Source organism: Gekko japonicus, unplaced genomic scaffold (genome assembly GCF_001447785.1).
Source record: "Gekko japonicus isolate JY-2015 unplaced genomic scaffold, Gekko_japonicus_V1.1 scaffold1898, whole genome shotgun sequence".
Classification (NCBI taxonomy): Eukaryota; Metazoa; Chordata; class Lepidosauria; order Squamata; family Gekkonidae; genus Gekko; species Gekko japonicus.
In genome coordinates this window covers 270919-294291 of record NW_015159771.1, presented here as the reverse complement: position 1 = coordinate 294291, position 23373 = coordinate 270919, and the positions used below count along the sequence as shown (strand labels likewise).

Here is a 23373-nt window from a genome sequence, read left to right as displayed (position 1 = left end):
GAATCCACCCCCCAAAACTCCAGGTATTTCCCTCCTTAGAGCTGGCAACCCTACATTCCCCTCAGTGCCTGTTGGTAGGCAACTAAGCTTGGTCCTGTCACCTACTTTGGCCTCTGGGAGAAAACATATGCTGCCCTCTACAGAATCCACCCCCCAAACCTCCAGGTATTTCCCTCCTTAGAGCTGGCAACCCTACATTCCCCTCAGTGCCTGTTGGTAGGCAACTAAGCTTGGTCCTGTCACCTACTTTGGCCTTTGGGAGAAAACACATTGGGGCCAGTCCTGTTAGGGTTGCCAACTCCAAATGGGAAATTCCTGGAGATTTGAGGGATGGAGCCTGAAGAGGGTGAGGTTTGAGGAGGGGTGGGACCTCAGATAGGTACAATGCCATAGACTCCACCCTCCAAACCAGTCAGTCCCTCATGGGGAACCATTGTTGCCAATCTCCAGGTGAGGGCTAGAGGTCACTCAAAATTATAACTGCTCTTCAGGTAGCAGAGATCAGTTCATCTGGGGAAAACAGTGGACTCTGTCATTATACCCTGCTGAGGTCGCCACAGCAAATTGACACTGTTTGCCCAAAGCCAGAGCATTCTCCCAGAGCCTCTTTCTAGATCGCGTTGTATTTATTTCCACAATGGGCCTTATTCCTAGTCAGATATAAATCGCAACTTGAGAATTAAACAAAGGCAGGCTGAGAAAATGCAAAATAACAAGGGGGAAGAAAAGGGGGGAGGTAACACTCTGGATAGAACCACTGCCTGGAAAAGAGATGGTGGGAAAGTGCAATGTGGCTTCAAAGCTAGTAATATTTAACTGTGTGCAGTTGAAGCCAGTTTTTCTAGAACGGCGAATGGACAAAATCAGAGATGGAGCATATGGAGCAGAGGTCCATCGGTGGCTATTAGCCACAAGGTATAGATAGGGACTCCGGGGCAGGTGATGCTCTGTATTCTTGGTGCCTGGGGGGGCAACAGTGGGAGGGCTTCTAGTGTGCTGGCCCCACTACTGGACCTCCTGATGGCACCTGGTATTTTTGGCCACTGTGTGACACAGAGTGTTGGACCGGATTGGCCATTGGCTTGATCCAACATTGGCTTCTCTTATGTTCTTATGGACCAGCAGACAGCTCTAACGGGCAGGGTGGGGCTTTTCTTTGACCTTTTTCTTTTGTTTTCTATGTTTTGCTTTTCTGGGGGAAAAATGTACCACATGTCAGCATTTTTCCATTTCTGGTTTTAATTCTTTCAAGTGGGAAGTCAGACTTCTGGCTGTAGTGCATATTGTCTTTCCAAAAAGCCATTCTGAAATATTCAGTCATGGGCTCCTCAGATCAGATTGTATTATGAAGCATAGTGACCTCTGTTTCTAATTTTCAAAGGCTCTCTTAATACTCTCATTGCAAAAGCTGGCTATCTCCTCTCAACATAAAAGGTAAAGGTTCCCTTGCTTGAAAGCCAGTCGAATCTGATTCTAGGGTTGTGGTGCTCATCTTCGTTTCAAAGCCGAAGAGCCAGCGCTGTCCGAAGACGTTTCCGTGGTCGTGTGGCCGGCATGACTAATGCCATGAAGCAGGGCTGAGGGTACTTCAGGGATCAATACTTGGTCCACTGCTTTTTAACTTGATCATTAATGATTTGGAGTTGGGAGTAAGCAGTGAAGTGGCTAAATTTGCAGATGATACGAAGTTGTTCAGGGTGGTGAAAACCAGTGAGGATTGTGAGGCACTCCAGAGGGATCTGTCAAAGATGGGCAAGTGGGTGTCAAGATGGCAAATGGGGTTCAATGTGGCCAAGTGCAAGGTGATGCACATTGGAGCCAAAAATCCTAAATATAAATACACATTGATGGGGTCTGAACTGGCGGAGACTGATCAAGAGAGAGATCTTGGAGTTGTAGTAGATAACTCACTGAAAATGTCGAGACAGTGTGTGACTGCAGTAAAGAAGGCCAGTGCTATGCTGGGGATTATTAGGAAGGGTATTGAAAACAGATCAGCCAATATCATAATGCCCCTATATAAATCAATGGTGTGACCTCATTTGGAATACTGTGTGCAATTCTGGTCACCACACCTTAAAAAGGATATTATAGCTTTGGAAAAAGTGCAGAAAAGGGCAACTCGAATGATAAAAGGGTTGGAACACTTTCCCTATGAGGAAAGGTTAAGGCGCTTAGGGCTCTTTAGCTTGGGGAAACGATGACTGAGGGGTGACATGATTGAGGTTTATAAGATTATGCATGGGAAAGAGCAGGTAGAGAAAGAGGTACTTTTCTCCCTTTCTCACAATACAAGAACTCGTGGGCACTCCATGAAATTGCTGAGCGGTCGGGTTAGAATGGATAAAAGGAAGTACTTCTTCACCCAACGAGTGATTAACACTTGGAATTCACTGCCACAGGAAGTGGTGGCGGCTACAAGCATGGACAGCTTCAAGAGGGAATTAGATAAGCATATGGAGCAGAGGTCCATCAGTGGCTATTAGCCACAAGGGATAGATAGGGACTCTGGGGCAAGTGATGCTCTGTCATCTTGGTGCTTGGGGGGGTCAACAGTGGGAGGGCTTCTAATGTCCTGGCCCCATTGGTGGACCTCCTGATGGCACTGGTATTTCTGGCCACTGTGTGACACAGAGAGTTAGACTGGATGGGCCTTTGGCCTGATCCAACATTGGCATCTCTTATGTTCTTATGTTCTCTTATTAACTTTGCACAAATCTCTCCCTCTCTCCCCCTCCCTCCCTCTTGTTACAAGGATTCAGTGGGATGAAAACCTTGACACTAAGTGGTATCTTGGAAATGATACCTTCTAGCTGTGAAACCCTCACCCCATCTGCCACAAAACTGCTGATCCTGGGCCAGTCAGCATTTCTCAGACTAGCCATCCTCATAGGGGTTGTTGTGATACGTATGAGTGGGCTGGATATGCTTACTTAGATTGCAAACTAATGGTTAGGTTCACCGCTGGCCCGTGTGGCACAACAGGTTGACTAAGTCTGTCTTTTTTAAAATTCAATTTATTTCACTTATGCCCCGCCTTTCTCCCTAATGGGGACTCAGAGTGGCTTACATTATTCTCCTCCACTCTGTTTTATCCTCAAAACAAACCCTTGAGATAGGTTAGGGTGAGGGTGTGCCATTGGCCCTAGGTCACTCAGCAAGCTTCCATGAGTGAATGAAGATCTGAAGCTGGGTCACCCAGATCCTAGTCCAACAGTAATAACTACACCACACTGGTGGTCCATGAAGTTCACTGGGTGGCATTACGCCAGTTTTTCTCTATACCCTAATCGACCTCAGAACAAAGTAGCACTTGTAAAGAAATAAAACCACATGCACTACACTGAGTTCCTTGGAGAAAGGGCAGGATCAAAATGCAATGTGCCACAATGTTACAAACATTTTTGCTGTGCTAAGAAGCCACCATCATCCACAGCTTCCCAGCTAGCATGTGCTCACACTAAAAAGAAAACCCTGTATCTATGATGTTCACACAGTATATTTCACATAATTTCCAACCTGTAGGAATTGGGCTCTCTTAAAAGCCTTCTGCCCTTTACTATTACTTTGCATGGCTGAGGGCTGAATCCTGATTAGGGATGGGCACAAACCAGAAAAATGTGGTTTGTTTGAGTTCATGGCAGAACCACAAACTGAACTGGGATTGTTGTTTGCGAACTGAACCCGTTCGTGGCTTGCAAACCCCACTGAAAGGAACTGTAGGCCCTTTAAACAGGGTATTCAGAAAGCCTGAAAAACAGCTGAGTTACAGGGAGCACCTGCTCCCCTCTGCACAAGAGAGCCCAAAACAGCTGAGCGGTGGGGAAAACCTCCCCAGTGCTCAGCTGTTTTTGTGCCTTTGAGGGGAACATAAAGCAGGAGCTTAAAGGGACTCGGAGTCCCTTTAAACCAATGCTTTCGGCTCTGTCGACAAACTGCCATGAACTGCTTTAAAAGTTTGTGGAAGTTCATCACGAACTTATGTTTGCGAACCACGAAAAGGGCAAAATTTGTGATGAATTTTGCTTTGTGATTCAATTCATACCCATCCCTAATCCTGATGCTGAAAATAGTTTATAGGGTTTAGCTTGATAGATCATCATTTAAGTGATCTGTCACCCCTTTCTGTACACCCGGGTTAAAAATGGGGGCAGTTTGTCTAAAATCCAGAGGTAAGTGGTGTGATATCAGAGGAGATATGACCCCTCCCCTGCTATGAAGAGCTTTAGGAACAACTGTAAGGCATAAGTAGATTGGTTGTACAGAGGGGCTTATACAGGAGTAGGGCAAGCATTACAAAAAGGGCAGATGTTGCTGGCATCTCCCCAAGGCTGCTGAGAGCCATTGGCAGCCCACAGCCAAAGATCTTACCCGCTCCCCACTGCCATCACCACTCAGGCCTTACCCAAACATCATATGAAAGAAGATTACATGACTTGGCTGGCTCCATAATTGCCCGAGGTAGGATGTTTCCCCCCATTATATTATTATTATTTATTAGTTGTCCTAAGTAGTAACTCTAGCCTCCCCCCCCCCCAACCCAGGACATTTGCTCTGCTGTTACCTCTTCAAATACACTGGAGACTTTTGCTGTCCATGGATTGCAGCAGTAAGTCAGAAAACATTGATGCAGAAATGCTGCTGCCACAATGCCATAATGCATTGGGACATGGCACATATGTGTCTGAATGAATGGGAGATTGCATCAAACCAATCCCTAGGGGAAGAATGGGGAAGAATGTAACTGTTGTTCAACACCCAATATGTACATCCAATGATGGAAAGGAAGCAAAATGGACAAGTAGGCCATGTTACTAATGCTGGAGTTTCTTGTGCTGAAGAGCAATTATCAAGTGGCCATTTCCATGTCTTTTTGAAGGACTTGAAAGCACTTCCTCTGGATGGCTACAGCCAAAGTAGGCTCCAGGATGCCCATTTGGATCAACCCTGTGCCAGCAGCCAACCAGGAAAATGAGAGGAACTTGTTAAGCAACCACCCATTGGAACATACTGTTCATTCTCCTGATTAACAATCCTTTCCCTATTTTGCAATAATCCCCAGTTGGGGGCAGGGGATCCCCTGGTTTGGATCCCCTTCCCCCACTTCAGGGCTGTCAGAAAGCGGGGGGGGGGGACAGCTGCTGGGTGCTCCATCATACCCTATGGAGACCAGTCCCGACTTCCGGTTTTCAGCGGCTCACGAACAAATGCACTCCATCGAGCTCTGATGGGTGCGATTTGGATCAAGGCGGCAGGGAGGGGGTTCAGAAGCCTTCGACCCCCCCCCCACGAAGCCCTTGCAGGGATCTTCTAGCCTGGAGCGCTGGAGGAGCCGCTCCCGAAGCTGCGGCTCAAGGATTGAGGCTCTTTTTTGCTCCTTAAGGTCCCGCTGGCCCGAGGCCAGCAATGGCACCCAGAGACGTTACCGGACCAGAGCGCGCAAGGACTTAAGCAAAAGGCCTTTTTTTTTTTTTTTCCCTACGGGATGACATCCAGTGAAAAAATAGTGAATTAAGTTTCAAAAGAAAGACAAAAGTAAAGAGGGTGCAGGAACTGACAGTGAGACAGCAAAGCCCCATAGAGAAGGGGGGGAAACTCTCGGGAGAAAGAACCCTACCCTATAGCACAAAATGCAGCGAAACGGGAAGCAAGCTGACAACAAGCTGTTAGAAACCCACCCAACCGAAGTGGATCCCAGTGGGGCTTGTTATTCAGTACAGAAAAAAATCTTAGAACTTTTAAGAACTTTAACCTGAATGTAAACAACGTTGCCACGTGGGGGGGAAATGGCGTCCAGAGGCAAAGGCACCACAGTAAGTGCCAGTACAGCATCACTGGTCACAAGACCAGAAACTACCACCAATTTAGCTGGTACAATTTCTGAAATCTTCGGCCCCTGCTGGATCAGCTGACGAATCTCAACAAAAAGTTTGATGATTTGCAGAAGGAGATGAAGGAGATCAAAGATAAATCAGAGAAGTTGGTCAAAAAGCTAAAACAGGTTGAAACTAAGACCAAAGAGATGGATCAAAGAATGGACATTGCTGAGAAAGAAAGAGCTTCTGAAAAACAATTATTACAATTGCAAGTGGAAAGATCCCTATGTTTTAAGATTTCAAGGGGTACTGGGGGAAAAAGGTGAACATTTAAGACAAATCTTAAGCGAAGCATTGGCCCCATTGATTAACAGTAAACCTGAAATATTGCAAGCAGACATAAACATGATTTATAGAACTTATTCAGAGTTTGTGAAGAAAAATAATCTTCCAGGGGAAATATTTGTTAAATGTGCAAAAAGATCAACAAGAGACTCAATACTTAAAGCCTCTACTGTCACAACATTAAAAATCCAAGAGGAAGAGATAAAAGTACTAAAAGATGTACCATATGAAATACGTAAGAAGAGGAAGCAATACAGAAAATTTACAACATTCCTTCAAAAGAACAATGTCCAATACCGATGGATTTTACCAGAAGGTCTTATATTCAACTACAAAGAGAAGAAAGACAAGATTGACTCTCTCTCTAAAGCAGAAGCATTCCTGATATAGCATCAAATTCCAACAAAAAAAGAAAAGAAAAGAAGCAGAGGAAAAGAAGGTGACAGAAGAAAACAGTGATCATCAGGTGTCAGCCACTGACAGCTCCTCATCTACTTCGGTGTCCCTGGGTGAAATCTTTGACTCTGACTTTGATTCTGATTTGGGAGCTGATGCACCCAGATCTTATAAGGTTAAAATTCCCTGGCAAAAGAAGAAGAAGCGCAAAGACAAGAAGACATCCAAATGAAGATCTGAGATTTCGCTATGTCACAGTTTAAAGAATTTATATTATTGCTCATATGCAATACTAAAATTAAGAAATTTTTGTTCTTTCTATTTGAATACTTATTACTTAGAAATTAAATGATGTATTGTAAACTTGAATATATAGGGAAACACCCAAAGCGTAAGATAGATCATTATTGTACCTTGCTACTCTGAATCTGTAATGTGTAGTTTTGTAGTTTATAGTGAAAAGCAATAAAAAATTCTATAATAAAAAAGAGAGAGACCAGTCCCCATAGGGTATAATGGAGAATCAATCCATGGATATCTTAGGCTCGGGGGGGGGGGGGGGTTGAGTTAGAGGCACCAGATTTTCATATAGCTGCTGGTGCCTCCCCCCACCCCCAAGTTTCAAAAAGATTAGACCAGGGGGTCCAATTCTGTGAGCCCCAAAAGATGCCCCCATCCATTATTTCCAGTGGAGAGAAAGCATTTAAATGTGACAGCAGCTCACCCGGCAGTTCACCTGGAACTCGCTGGAACAGTTCTCTCTCCCAGAGACTGCCCGCTTGTCCGCCTCACTTGGCAACCTTATCCCTATTTACACATTTACACTGAAAAGGCCAGACAACCAGGGACAGTAATGGATGGGAAAGGGGGATAATGGGTACTAATATTACACTACTCATCTGGAAGCCTCACCAAACCCTTTGAGAAGTTTTGAAATCCAGTTTTTCCATAGGGTTATTAAAGCATTAGGAATGCAGCGCAGATCCAACCATGCAATACCAATTGGGATTTTGAAATGCCAAATGTTGTACACCAATGAGAGAACCTCCTCCCCTTTGGCAAAAGCTGCTGAAGACTATAATGGGGGCAGGCTAAGAGGTTGTCTGCATTGTGGCAGCAGCGCAAACGATGGATTTTGTCAGGAGCCCTCTGCTTGAAAGCAGACCTGCATTTGTCCTTTTCAGATGTGACAGCCACATTTACCAGGAGTCCATTAACAGGAGTGCACACTACCTGCAATGTTCCTTATACGTGCCATCACTATACAGAACCAAAGAGGGGAAAGAAACTTAACCCAATAAAATTGAATCAAGAACTGGGGTTTGGGGAGGGAAGAGGCTTCAGTGGAGTACAGTGCCACATAACTCACCTTCCAAAGTGGCCATTTTCCCCAGGCGAACTGATCTCTGAATCCAGGAGTTTGGCAATTTTATATATTGCACAGCTTTGGGAGGGGTGCTCTTCGATTTGATTTCTTGTCAGACTGCTTTCTGTATTTTTTTTCAGAGTTTCTTTTAACTTCTCTGCTAAACAGGGACTTTTTGCATCTTTGAGCCCTTTGAAACGGCTTACTTGCTTCCCTCTCCTCCCCCTTGCTGCCGTTGGCCTTGTAGTTAAGCCCAGACTCTGGGCCGCTCTATCTGAACCAATGGGACATGCTGTTCTGTGTATTGGGCCAAAATGTCTCCTGTGGTTCAGATATGTGTAAGATTCGATTAAAATTAATGCATTAATTTAATGCATTAAATAATTTTACCATTTGTAACCAAGCATTCAAAGATGACAACTTATTTAGAGGTGGGGGGTTAACAAGTATCCCACTTTTGGGTTTCCCTCAATAGAAGCACCCCTTTCCCTTGGCCACTCTGTGGAATTTCTTTCTCAGATCCTTTCAGAGCTATTATGCGTATTGGTTGAGTGGAGCCACAGTTCTTTTAGTGGGATTCCCCCCCCCCCCAATTCCATCTCCGGTGTCCGTTCTCTGATCACCATACCTAATAATTGTTTCCTTTCTTTACCCAACCCTGGTCTATGTAGATGATGAACACACTGAAGCATCCCTTGCAGAAAACCATGTGGATAATACTGCCAGTGTGGTCCCCGGAAGTGGAGGGCGAAAAGTGAAAAGTGACAAGGAGTTGGCCGTAGCACGCGAGCGGGTGAATGAGCAGCAAAAGCAGATGGGCAAACCTACCAAGCACCACCACCATCCTGAGCTACGGCCATCCACTCTCAGGGTAAGTTGGGAAGAGATTTGACCAAGGGACATTTGCACATTGCCTTCTTCAGGCAGCTGCCAAGCTGCAGTGGAGAGAGCAAAACCTTCAAGTACCTGTGCTGGTTCTTTGGGATATGTCCTTCTTCACATGACACTGTACACAGCTGAACTCATGGTTGTCATGCCAAGATGGCTACCCAGTAGGAGCTTTTTCTGGAACAGTGTTGTAACCTTAAAGGGTAGATGCTTTATATAGGGAGAGGAAGGTCTTCCTTTTCATCAGTTCTGTTTCATCTGTTGAGACTAGAGATGGGCATGAATCAAGAAAATGGAGGCTCATCCTGATTACTGGTTCGTGAGGTCCCATGAACCAGGATGAAGCTCCCCCGTTTCGCAAACAGGTTCGGTTCATGTATCTTCCCCTCCCTCCTTTCTGCTGGTGGCAGCTCCCCGAGACCAGCAGCATGGAAGGAGGGGAAACAATGCAAAAGCCATTTAAAGGGAATGTTTCCGTTAAACGGCTTTTGCAAGTGGGCACCACACGCGTGTGAAGTTGGTGGCAAGTTCAGCACTTCTGGGTGAATTTGCCACCTGGACTTCACTTGCGCACAGCACTCAACTTGCAAAAAAAAAAGGAATCTTCCCTTTAAATGGCTTTTGCAAGCCATTTCAGCAATCCCTTTTGCTCCCCCCCCCACTTCCAAGGGGGGGGGGGAGCATGATGGATTGCTGAAAAGGTTTGCATCCATTTCAGGCTGTTAGCCTGTTAGGCTGAAATAGATGCACGCCATTTCAGTGATCCCTTTCACTCCCCCCCCACACACACTTGGAAGAGGGGGGAGTGAAAGGGATTGCTGAAATGGCTTGCAAAAGCCACTTAAAGGGGATTTCCCCATTAAATGGCTTTTGCAAGCCATTTCAGCAATCCCTTTTGTTCCCCCCCACTTGGAAGTGGGGACAGGAGCGAAAGGGATTGTTGAAATCGCTTCCAAGTGGGAAAGTATTTGAATGCCTTCCCAGTTTGCTTGCTGAGCCATGCCTTTGCAGCAGCACAACTCAAACTAGTCAACTGAAAAGGCATTTAAATGCCTTCTCATTTCAATTGTGACTTGTGCTGTGGTGGCACAGCTTGCAAAAACCATTTAAAGGGATCCCTTCTCCAAGCCTTCAGCACCCTCCTGACACAAACCACACAAATCCACCTGGGGGGGTTCATGGGGTACGTGAGGGTGGGATAGCACAACCCAGGCCAAGTTTGTGATGAACTTTGGTTCATAATTCAGTTTGTGTCCATCCTTAGTTGGGACCTTTGATGCTCAAAGTCTTGTCTCCTGGAGAATTCCTTGAGGAAACCGATTAAATGGAAAGAACAGAAATAGGAGGGAGAGGAGCCCATGTGAGGGGAACTAGAGCTATCACCAGAGGAGCTATCACGCAACTTCTTATCCGCTGTTTAGGCTATAGAGTACTATTGAAGGCTCCTACCTTCAAGGGTTCAAGACTGTGTAAATATCTTCTCCCATGTATTTCTATGCTCTGTTACTCCCAGGCAGATTTCCCTGCTAAAAATATTTTTAGTTCCCCTCAGTGACTGAGCTGCGTGTATTTCTTCTTTATTTTATAAGCTTTAACTGTCCTGCTTGGTCACAGATATTAGTTTAGGCTTATGACCCAGCAAAGGAACTAGAGGGAATATGGGCACGGCCTTGTTTTAATACACCCTCATGAAATGGCACATGAGGAAAATTAACTTTCAAAACCGAATAAAGAGTTTTAATTGTTTTTACTTTGTGTGTTTGTGTATATGTGTGTGTGTGTATTGTATACTTACCGGTTGTTATTTGATGGAAGCTGCCCTGAGCCTGATCCAAATAAATAAATTTGATGGAAGCCACCCTGAGCCTGATCCAAATAAATAAATAAATAAATTTTAATAAACAGGCAGGGAAACTATAAATATGAGGGTTCAAGGTATAGAGATTGCTCAGGTAAAACTTTCCTACATATACAGAATTGAGGTTTTTGAACATACAAGAAAGGTTTTTGCTTATTATATATTTCTGCTATTACACAGAATCTTAAATACAGTTTCTTTGAGAACAGCTTTATCTTAGTGCTTCTAGGTGTCTCCCTTCAGAGATCTAGGTTTTCCCTTTAGATGTTATAGCTTTCCAGTAACTCTCGAGGTGTCTAAGCTGTTCCCCGTTTTTAAGACAGGGGTTCCTACTGTCTAGAAGTTATTGTTCTTGTCCCTAAGAAGCAATAACTCCTTTTCCTATTTGGCTCATCTGGGAGTTCTCTCTAACTCTTCAAACCTCCTGCCAAATTATTTTTCCAATACTATATGTCTGTATAAAACCATGTTGTAGCTTTCTTGAGTGAGAATCTGACTTCTCCCTCAGAGTAGTTTTAATATATCTTAGACAATGGAGTCCCTCTTCTTCTCTCTATAGAAGTACTTTTCTGACAATTCCCTGACAGAAATCACTGACTCTCAAAGTATCTTCCCTCAGAAGCCATAAAAATACTTCTACACTTAATGCTCTAAAGTAGGTGACTGCTGCAAAAAAATGTTGGAGGCTTTGTGGAAGACATGTAGAAGCACAAATTCAGCATGTTTAAAAAGGCAGGCTGAATTTTGTCACAATATCCACCTTAAGATCCCCACATAAATTAAGGGTTGCCTTGATATCTTTTGAAATGCTACAGTTCTTGGGGTTTTCAAAAACAGTTGAATAAATAAGGTAGTATAGAGAAGGTACGACAGAATTGATTTGTTGTCCTTTAGAAGCTGAAAGATACCCCATGGGCAAAAGGAATATGATCAAGTCTATCAAATCAGGCATGTTTTCAACAAGTGACTGGCAGCCAATGTAATTAACATATAGGCTTAGGTCCCCTGGAGGTTTTCATTGGGTGGAAGATTTCTGCTACAGTCTGGAACTTTCTTGTCTTCTGCCTCTTGTTCTTGGCACACAGGAAACCCCTAGGACAAGGAATCTCCAGAGAGGAATTTCAGGTGCTGGGGGGAATGTATAGGGCTGCCAAGTCCATTTTAACCCACAGTGGGGGACTTTGAGGGGTGTTCCTGGAGGGGGCGGGGCATCCCCAATGTGCTGATGTCATGTTGGGTACGTCCCCGCCGCCCGCCCAATGGGCGCGTGGGGAAACACCAACTCCTTGCACTTAACGGGGGCCCTTTTTAAGAGCATGGAGCTGGAAGGCTTCACATGCCCAATTGGACGCGCGGGAAATGCTAGCTCCCTGCACTTAAAGGGAGCCCCTTTAAGTGCAGGGAGAAGGGACAGGGGCGGCCCTTTTTAAGAGCATGGAGCTGGAAGGCTTCACATGCCCAATTGGACGCGCGGGAAATGCTAGCTCCCTGCACTTAAAGGCAGCCCCTTTAAGTGCAGGGAGAAGGAACAGGGGCGGCTGTGGGTGTTGGGGCTTGGGGCGGGGCTTCTCCCATCGGCCAGCTGGCCAGCGGCGAGTAGAACCCCCCAAAAAGCAGGGGACCCCTGCCAAACCGGGGGGGGGGGTTTGGCAACCCTAGGAATGTAAGAAAATTGCACTTTGTGAATGGAATTTCTGCTGCCTATGGAATAACTCCAGGTGATCTAAGGCATTGCTTTTTAAAAAAACAAAACAAAAAAGAAAGTCCTTGGCTGACCTGTTAAACTCATTGCCACGGGATGTTCCACTTGTATCTGACAGATAAGTTTGCAAGAACTGTTAGTGTTCTGTGCTGTTTCTAACACTTCTAAAGAAAAGGCATCTTAAGCAGTGTTGTTTCTGTCCCATTGTGTACCTTCTATGTTGTGTTTCTAGGGTTAGAAGCTTATTTTTCTCTAGCACTAGAGTAGTGTTGCTGGGCCACAGCTGGCAACACCAGGAAGTAAATAGGGGGTGGGAACTGGCATGCTGGCATCACCCTGGCAAGCTGCTTGAGTCAAAACTGGAAGTGATATCACAGGACACTCTAGGATTTACAAAAACCATATTGTGGGAGACCTGACAGCCCTACCCTAGAGCTATGTAGAAGGGAAAGCTTTTCCTGTAGCAAAGTGGTAGGTAAAGCTTCACCCGCTGAATTAGCATGTGTCAGGCTGTTGCTCAAAGCAGAGAAACAGAGCTAATAAAAACCAAAAGAAAAGAAATGGCAACCCAGAAAGTAGATAGTAGTCAGCTGGGGGGCACTAGCCAATTTCTGGATGTTAAATTAGTTGGGACTTTTGGAAAGAATGCTGGTCTTGGTGGACCTTAGTCTGAACCTTCAAAGACTGCATACTGAAGATTATGGCAGAGATCCTAACTATGTACCAGTGCATTGTAAATTTAGAACATTTTGCTGTAAATGATTAGAAAGAATAGTGGAGGATGTGAAGCCCACCCTCTTACCATGCTCAAAGCTGTATCAGGCCCAGAAAACCACAGGGGATAAATCAGTGAAATGAAAAACAGAAAATTTCTCTTTGGGTTGATGTATTTTTGCAGGGCCTAGGAGGAGGGCTTTGACGCCCAGTAGTCCATCAGTATTACAGTTGATATTATCAGCCCAGATGCAGGGATAATAGTTTTTGTTGTTCTGGTGTAGCTGTTGATCTTTTCCCCACTGACTAGCTTGCTAATGCTGCTTCTGCAACCACTCCTCTTGGAGGGTCCCTGAGCAGCCATGGGGCTTAACCATCTTCCCCTTACTGTCCTTTTGGTTGCTGCTAACACTGATCTAGTTGGCTTCACCATTCCTATCTCTCTCCTGAACCCTTCCTCCTCCCTGATTGTCTTTCTCCACCCCTCCCGATCCTTCCTGACCACTGTGGCTGCTTCCTCTCCCCCGTGAGTCCTTTTTAAAAACCTCCCTTGGAATGTTGACCTTGACTTTGCGAGATCTCATTTGGCATTTTTTTCAGTGGAGTTACAACATCCATGCAAGCGCAGAACTTGCTTCTCCATATATATTTAATTTCAGATTTTTCTACCTAGGGGTTCTTTTGGGTTTGCAGAAAAATCCTTCTTCCCTAGGTTCAAATAAATATTTTTAATTCTTGAGAAATCATAATCATACTCCTAATAGGGGTTAACAGATCCAGCAGCATATTTTCACTGGAAGAATACATCATTGCATACATACAATCAGGGGTCATTTCCTGCAGGAGCGCACAGGAGCAGAGCTCCAGCAGTAAAGAGCCCAGGGGGTGGCCACAGGCAACAAGCCCCACCCCCTGCTCCCAGCAGCCCTCAGTCAGAGCAAGAAGTAGCCAGGTAAGTTGCAGAGCCCGGCCCCCCGGTCCAAAACGGTCCAGTGGCACTTTTAAGACCAAGTTTTATTCAGGTACAAGCTCTCCCTCCTCTGCAAGGACAGATCTGCACATCCCTTCCCCCCCCCCCAATAGCTAGCAATCCCAAACAGTCCAGTGGAGCCTGAGTGGTGGGTGTTGCCTTCTGACACACTTCCAGTGATGTCAGGGGGTGTGGCATATGCAAATAAGTTATGCTAATGAGCTCCTGCACCTCTTTTTCTATGAAATGACCCCTGCATACAATCTTATATAAATATTTTAAATAGATGAATACAAATAAACCAAAGGGATGTGAAACAATGGTAACATTTTCCATACCAGACACTCACTCTTTTTTAGGCTCATGGTGGGGGTGGATTTATCTGAAAAGCTTTGTTATAAGTACCATCATTTGAAGTTCCTCTAATGATGACAACTTTTGAGCTGAAATTGATCACTTTAGTTGGTGATGCTGTGGGAGTTGGGTATGTAACTCATTTCCTTCCAACATTACTAGGAAGGAGGTAGGGGAAAGCAATGCTAAGACGTGACTATTTGCAAAGAACTTTGAACAGTTTCCCCATCACTGCCTTGACTGAAGTAGCATATTTAGAAGGGGGAAATCCTGTTCCATGCTGGAGGAGTCTGTCCTTACTTTGTTGTTGTTGTTTGTTTTCACATCTGTTTGTCAAAGAGAGGACAAGCTAGTGTATCATTGAAAGAGGTCATGTGCCTATATGTGCTACACAATGTGCTATCACAATGTGCTGACCCTTCATTCCTCATTTTAAGAGTCAGCAACCTTGAGATGGTGTTAACTATAGGTGAAGTGGGGTGTATTAGCCATTTTTGCTGGTGCTTTGGAGGGCAGAGTCCTTTTTTAAAAAAAAAAATCTTGTTGGACAAAGCCATCTTAAGCCAGAATGGAGGACACCACATCTTCTTTCTGTGCAGCGCATGGTGGGAGTCTTTGACTCTACCTGACGTGCTTTGAAGAAAAGTACACACAGTTGCCATTCCTTTAACTGAAATCCTAATACTGACCCAACTGATCTTTCATTCTGTTTTCTTGGCCTTTTACAGACTCCCTGCCAGCAGCAATTGGATCAGGTCTTGGAACGCATCTCGACCATGCGACTACCAGATGAGCGTGGTCCATTGGAGCACCTCTATTCCCTGAATATCCCAAACTGCGACAAGCAAGGCCTTTACAATCTCAAACAGGCAAGTGAGGAGAGTGCTTGGGGACTACTTTTTCAGGGATCAGAAACTCTGGTCTTGGTGTACAGAATGGTTCATCTAGTGCTGGTCCCTGTAGATCTATGTCACACTAAGAGGACCAACACAAGCACCACATAATTTGTAGCAGGGCTTGGGAAACATAGGAAATTCCTTGGAGGATCAGGCCAGAGATAAATCCATCAGATGGCATCTAGCCAGATAATTCTTAAAGAAACCATGACGGAGAGCAAGCTTCTCTCACCAGCCCATTGCTTCCCTAGGGAAGGTTTTCTGCTTTTCTCCAAAACCCTTCTTAGGCTCTGTCATGATCCTAGGCCTATAGTAGTACAGCCTACAGGCTCTAGGGAGGCCTAGTGGTCCAGGGAAGCCTATACTAGAATAGCTATCAGGGCCTACATTTCCCAGGTCACCCTTTGGACCCTGTGACTGGCTAACTTGGAGGGAAAACTTACACGAGCAGAATAGTAGACAGTGTTGCTTGGGAAGAAGTGATAAAAGACTTTACCCAAAGTGGGAGGGGTTCACTCCTAGGAAGCAGAGCTAGTGTGAAGCTGCTGCAGATGGAGGAATCCCTCATCCAAAAGGGGTGAGTCAGCTTGAGGTCAAAGAAGGCTAGGTACAGTATAGTCAGACATGCTGGTAAAGGTAAAGGTTTCCCTTGCTCGAAAGCCAGCATGAGCGACCCTGAGTCCACAGCCAGCGGAGCACCGAGCCCGAGGTGGAAGAGTCTGCGTCCCGCACGCTACCAAGGAGCACCGCGCAGCCGCTTGCACCTTTCGACTGACCCCACTCCCCGCAACGCGCTAGAAACATGGCCGTGAACCACGGAAGCTTGGACAAGTTTGACGTTTCCCAGCCCGAGCTGTGGGACTCATGGACGGACCAGTTGGCCTGCTACCTTATACTCAATGGCTTCACAGACGCTGGTAAACAGAGGGCCCTGCTCATCAGCTCATGTGGCACGGATACGATTCGACTCACCAAAAGCCTACTGGCGCCTAGATCAATCCTGGAATGTGAGTTTGAGGAGATCCTAGAGGCCCTCAACGCTTATTTCAACCCAACACTGATCTTCCTGGCCAGGAGGATGGACTTCCAGAGCCGCATCCAGGCCCCCGGGGAATCGGCCGCAGCTTACATGGCCGCGCTACACCAGCTCACTGTAGACTGTGCCTTCCCCACGGTAGTGGACAACCTCTTAACGCAGTTTGTGTGCGGCCTGAGCGATACCAAGCTGCGATGGAAGATGATCAGCAATCGCACACTGAAACTGGACGAGACCCTGCAGCACGCCACTGCTCATGAGGCCTCTCACAAGGATCGGCCCGCTGCGACAGCCCACTTCGCAGGGGCCCAGTCGAGTCCGGAGAACTTGGGCGAAGAGGGAGTTCGGGCCGTACTGGAACCCGTATCACACGCGCCCTGGGAAACCCTGATAGTAACCCCTGTTAACCGCATCTGCGCGGATTATAAGTGTACCCTCAGCCAAGCGCTGGCCGACCACTCATACCCAGTGCCTGTCGTGAGCAACGTCTTGGCCTCACTTGTGGGCGCTAAGATTTTCGGGAAGCTGGACCTCGCACAAGCCTACCAGCAGCTGCCTGTGGACGAGGCGACAGCCTTCGCCCAAACCATCGTGACTCACTGGGGGGCGTTCAAGGTTAAGAGGTTACAATATGGGGTGAGTGTGGCCCCGGGCATTTTCCAACAAATGATGGATTCCATGCTAAAAGGGATCCCAGGTGTGACGCCTTTCTTTGATGATGTTTTCATCGTGGCGGCCACACCCGAGGATTTCGTGTCGCGACTCCGTGCTGTCCTCCTCCGCTTCGACTCCGCAGGACTGAAGGTTAAGTGGGAGAAATGCCTTCTAGGGGTGTCGGAGGTGGATTTCTTGGGGTACCGGGTTGACGAGGTGGGCTTGCACCCAGCTAAGGATAAGGTCAAGGCTATGTTCGAGGCCCCAGCCCCTACATGCAAGGCGGAGCTACAGGCTTTCCTGGGACTAATACATTTTTATCACGCTTTTCTGCCGCACAAGGTGGCCATGGCAGAGCCACTCCACCGCCTTTTAGACAAGTCCGCCCCTTGGTCTTGGGGTCCCAGAGAGTCTATTTTTGAAACGAGGTGCACTAATGATATGAGCGCACATTCAGTCATGTATTTCCAGTTAGATTCTGAGTCCAATAGCACCTCAGAGTGGTGGTGGAAAGTGCCGTCAAGTCACAGCTGACTTACAGCAACACTTCAAGGGTTTTCAAGAGACGTTCAGAGGTGGTTTGCCATTGGCTGCCTCTTGGTATTCCTTGGGGGTCTCCCATCCAAGTACTGACCAGGGTTGACCCTGCTTAGCTTCCAAGATCGGACTAGCCTGGGCTATCCAGGTCAGGTCAGCATCTTGGAGACCAACAAGATTTTGGGGTTATGAACTTTTGAGAATCAAAGCTCATATCTGTATGAGCATACTGGGGGGTGGGGGTGGGTTCCCAGTCCTTTTGGTTTCTTCCCATAAACTTGCTCCTCACTTGTTTTTTTAATCTAGGACCAGGGCATTCTCCCTGGTGGCGCCAACGCTCTGGAACAAGCTCCCTAGTGAGATCAGGGTGCTGTGGGACCTCCAGCAATTCCGCAGAGCCGTGAAAATGGAGCTGTTTTGTCGGGCGTTCCAGTAATAATTGATTCTGTCGGTCGTGGTGCCCTTGCACTTTATTATAGGACTAGGAGTAAGGCCCGTTGTGGGAAGAAATACAATGGGATCTAGAAGGAAGCTTCAGATGAGTGTCCCGACTCTGGCTGGTGGGGTGGCAGAGGGAAGCGGAAAATGGAGGGAGGCAAGCCATGTTTCTTTCCTTCTGCTTAGCTATAAGGCAGGGCTGTCTCAAGTCATTTTGCTGCCCCAAGTGGGTAGAATGGGAGGACAGCCTCATGGTAACAGATAAGGTTCTCTCCACCTCTGACTTATTTTTTGAGGGGGAGGGGGGTGTTATGCAGTGGCAGCTAAGGTAGAAAAGCACCTCCTCCAGTGCCATGTTTTCTGGGTTCCAAGGGTCTGGAAAGTAGTTCCATAGCTGATTACATGGTTGCCAATCTGGGTTGGGAAATACCTGTAGATTTGAGGGGTAGAGCCTGGGGAGGGCAGGGTTTGGGGTGGGGAGGGACCTCAGTAGGGTATAACGCCATAGAATCCACTGCCCAAAGCAGCCACTTTCTCCAGGATAACTGATCTTGGTCATCTGGACATCATTTTTAATAGCTGAAGCCCTGACTGCTACGTCACATTGGCTGTCATACAGGAGCCATCTCAGCAGGATATAAGGACACAAAGTCCACCATTTTCTCCAGGGGAACTGATCTCTGCCATCTGGAAAGCAGTTGTAATTCTTTTTCCAAAAACAATTTATTAGGATATAATAAACGTTCAAGCATACAACAAAATTTATGTTATACATCCTTTTTCCTCTTACCCCCACCCTTTCATGGCTTCCCACAGTGCTCCAACCTCCTGCCCATCTCTTAGATCTTTTACATATCTTCCTTTTTTAAAATATTCAAACTCTACAGGTAATACATTTTTCAATTGTTGTTCTTATACACTTATCTATTTCTATTATTCTTTATATTTCAATAATTTTCAAAACAAAGCAGATTGTCCTTTACATCCCAATACTTTTCCGAATAGTCTCTAAAATCTTTCCAATCTTTGAAAAATTCTTCTGTTTCCAAATTTTTTAAGTTTCCTCGTCATTTTGTCCATTTCGACCATAAAAAGTAACTTCTTTATCCAATCTCCAATTTCAGGTGTTTTGTCTTGTTTCCAACATTGAGCATATGTCATTCAAGCTGTTGTAATTATATACCACATCAATGTCCTTTTTGCCACATTTACTTCTTCCATTTTAAGTCTTAAAAGCAATATTTCTGGCTCTTTCTTAAACTTACACTTAACAATTTTCTCCCTTTCTTCTGCATGTATCTCAGTCCAAAATGTTTTTGCTTTTTCACACGTCCACCACATATGATAAAACGAGCCCTCTACTTTTTTACATTTCCAACATTTGTTTGACATATTGCTATTCATATTTGCTATCTTTTTGGTGTCATATACCATCTATACATCATCTTAAAACAATTTTCTTTCAGGTTAGTACATGTTGATATTTTCATTGCATTTTTCCATAGAAATTCCCATGATGACATCGATATTTCTTTTCATGTTAACCACCCATTTTATCATTTGCTCTTTAACTGTCTCATCTTCTGTATACCATTTTAACAATATTTTATACATTTTAGAAATCAGTTTTTACCTCCCTCAAACCACACATTCTCAATATCATTATACATTTTTCTAAACCCAAAAGTTTTTTTAATCTTTTTTAAACAAATCATAAATTTGTCTATATTGTAACCAACCATATTTAAAGGCCAAGTCTTCTTCCATTTTTAATTCATATGTCTTTCCCACAGGTTTCAACATATCTCTATTTTGTACCCAGTCTTCCCCCTTATGCATTGAAAAGGGTTTTATAACCTCTGCCGATACAATCCATAATGGTCTCTCATCCGAGAAAAATCTTTTATACTTAGTCCATGTTGTAATTCTGAGTGATCTTTAGCCCTCACCTGGAGATTTGCAACCATGGTTTCCCCGAACAGACACAGAACATCAACAGCAAACTGTTTAGAATGTTACAGGGAAAGGCCAGTGAGGCCGCATATGCAAACAACCTCTGTGTTCCGAGGCAAAGGCGAATCAGGCCACATATGCAAATGACCTCTGTGTTCTGACTGGCTGTGGGGGGGAGAGGAACAGCAAACTGTCTAGAATGTTGGAGGCAGGACTCAGGCAAAGCAGCCAGTGGATAGGGAGACCCTCTGAATGACAGATCAGAGAGCGAACTGATTTGGAGCGTGTTGGAATGTTCAGGGGAGTCCATGACCAAAATAGAATTATATATACCAGAGGATGCCGTCGTATTTAAATAATTTTATTGTATTTATTGGAATTCTATGGAATTGTATTTTACATTGTATTTTTGCTGGTTTTAAAATTGTATGCTGGTTTTAAAAATATATTTTTTAAAAAATTATTTTTAAAATTCCATGTAAGCCACCCTGAGCCGCTTCGGCGGGAGGGCAGGTTAGAAATCTAATAAATAAAATCCTTTGCCTCTCCACGGGTCAGGAGGAAACTCTCTTATGATTGCTATTTAGAAGATCCAGCTTGGTGTAACGGTTGGACTAGAGACCCAGGTTCAAATCCCCACTCTGCAATGGGGTCTGGGGCCGCTCACATGCTCTCAGCCCAACCTACTTCACAGGGTGGTTGTGAGGATAAAATGGCAAAGGAAGGTTGATATATGCTGCCTCGACCTTCTCAGAGTAATGGCAAGATAAAAACATATTAAATAAGAACTGGTGACTTCTGCCGAGCCCTGCATGAACCCGGGAGGGAGCAGCTTTTGCCACGGGTGAGCTCTGTTGTTCCTTGGAGCAGCAGCAAAGGGGAAAGAGGCAGGGCTCATGTGTGGGCCTGTTGCTATCCCGTGCTTGTTCCAGACCCCCTGAACTCCCTATGCTTTTCTCCCCCAGGGCTGGCTGAAAGCCCCATAGAACAAGCCCCCTAGATAAATACAGTGCTGGTTCCTGGGGAGGGGGAGGGGTTGTGTACTTTCATGTGAAGTGATGTTGTAATGACAGCCCGCAAGTATAATGTTTTGTTGGTAAACCTGTATCAGTCACATTGGCCATTCCTCCAAGAAGCTTGGAGTGGCTGTATAATAGTCCTTGTAACAGCTCTGTGAAACAGGTTAAGGTAAAAAAATGACTGATCCAAGGTCACCAAGTGAGCCTCTTGGCGGATTTAAAGCTGGGATCTCTTGCCTGTCAAAGCCCAGCAGCTGAGCCCTGCAAGCCATATACCACAGCGTGCCTTGCAGGCAGAGGTTTGACCTTGCATTAGAACTGACATGTGCTACGCTTCTCAGGAGATGGAATGAGCAATTTCTCCCTGTGCAGTGATGATTGCTAGGGAAGGTAGACTGTATGAAACAGTCGTACTGTAAGTCGCAAGCTGGTCTAAAACTTACTGGAAATAAGAAATGGCTGGGTTCCCCTTTGCAGTTTCTCTGCTGAGCCTGTGCCCTGCTGATGATGTGATGTCTAGCTGCTGCAAATAAGGAGTAGCCTACTGTATAGTGTTACATAAAGTCTGCTTCTCACTAATAGCATTCTCTCCTTCATTCTCCTCTTCCCGTTTAGTGCAAGATGTCCGTGAATGGCCAGCGAGGAGAATGCTGGTGTGTTAATCCCAACACCGGGAAAAAAATCCAGGGGGCCCCGACCATCCGAGGAGATCCTGAATGCCACCTCTTCTACGCTGGGCATGAGCAAGAGGACCGAGGAGCACATGTGAACTAGATGGACATGTTGCCACTCACTAGCTGGCCACTTGGCCTAGCCCTAGTGCTGGATTTTACATGGGTTTTCAATGCATTTTGTTTTGTTTTGTTTAATTCCGAGAGATCTGAGTTTTTCATTGACTTCACGTGCCTCTCAGTTGCTTGCACGATTGGTTGGCTAGGGAGGGACCGGCTTCTCACCACTGCCGCCGAGAAGAGCTGAGAATTAGCACCTTTCCTGTTCACTAGCAGCCTTGCCACAAGCAAGCAGTGCAAAGAGCTTCATGGGAGAGGGGGCAGACCTGTCCTCTTGGTCGTGTAATCCTTTATTCACTACTACCACCACCCGCCACCCTAAATGACCAAGGGTGATCATGCTCCGACCAGGCGGAATGAGAGCATGTGTCTCGACCCCAGTGCAGACATACACCAAAGATTGTAAATATAGCTCATTGCCTGCTACACCGAGCCCTGACGACCTGTCCACGTTGGTCCCTCTTTGTCATGATAGTGGGTTGCAGTGTCCCCTCTAAGCTGAGTTAGTGTGAGCTGGCTCACAATTTTTTAGCCTCCACCTCACAAATTTTTGTCTTAGCTCAGGAAGGATGGCTCCAGAGCAAACTAGAAGCCAAGTCACTCGCTCACAACCTTAATGCCAGTAGTTCACCAAGTAGAATTTTTGCTCACAAGACTTCACAGCTTAGAGGGAACGTTGGTGGGTTGTAGCACATATGAAAGGTAAAGAAATTTCCTTGTCTGTCAAGCACCCCTTCCATGGGAATGCCGCTTGCCTCTTTGGGAGGTATGGGGTGAAAGGCTGCCATACCAGGGCATCGTATCTTCCCAACAGCCATTCCCCCTTAACATGAATTACAGTCTCCTCCTCCTCCTCCTCCTCCTCAATTCATTCATTAAGAATTTAATCCCGTGAACTGTGAGGCAGCATCAGGCTTGCTCCCGTGCCTTCCGCTGCCTCTGTGGCCTCAGTCCTGAGAAGCGCTGAAACTTTCATTCCAGTGGGTGATCCTTTTCCCATATTGGTCGTAAGAATCAAAGTGGGATGAAGTTGGGGGGGGATTCTGATCCACCCCCCAATAAGCAAAAACCCATTTAAAAACCATATTTGTAAGCTGCTGCCCCTGTTCCTCCCCTTTTTTTAAATAAAACCTTGGCGGCAAGAGGGATGTGTCATTGAGCATTCAGCTCCCCAGACTGGATTCATGTTGCTCTGCCTTGGTTTCACTGCTCTTTGATTTGTTTTTGCTATGGATCATGCAAATGCTGGTAAGGACTTCGCTGCTGCATGGGCAGTGAGGTTTTCTTGTATTATATATACCAGGTTGTATTAACAGGGCAATCAATAGGTTCATATACAGTGTAATTGTTGGAGGCTGGGTATTTTGTTTAAACAATGCAATATATTTGAGAGGAAGATAAGCGCACCTTTCCTCCTTTTCTGTTGAGAGCTATGAGTAGCTATGAGCAGCAGGGACTCGAGGGCTTTTCTCTTAATTCTTTTTAGTGGTATAGTCTTGCTCAGGAGAAAGGCTTCTCCCCCGTACAAGATCCTTGAGCAGAGTGGTACTCCCAGACCTCTTGCAGCAGGCCCAGTGAAACTGAGTTTATGGGCATTAGCAGGCCCTCGTGAGTGTCAGAGGGATTTGCAGTGGGGAGGG

The 23373-nt window shown here is 45.7% G+C and overlaps 1 protein-coding gene across 1 annotated transcript in view; it reads left to right on the top strand.

Moving 5' to 3' along the window:
* Positions 1 to 22267, top strand: part of IGFBP2 (insulin like growth factor binding protein 2) — a 42595-nt gene extending 20328 nt beyond the window's left edge. Inside the window, exons 5-7 of the mRNA XM_015406595.1 lie at positions 8595 to 8794; positions 15138 to 15278; positions 21558 to 22267. Coding sequence (XP_015262081.1) covers positions 8595 to 8794; positions 15138 to 15278; positions 21558 to 21716 — 500 coding nt within the window. The 3' untranslated portion in view covers positions 21717 to 22267. The remainder of the gene's footprint in view (positions 1 to 8594; positions 8795 to 15137; positions 15279 to 21557) is intronic.
* The last annotated feature ends 1106 nt before the right edge of the window (positions 22268 to 23373 follow it).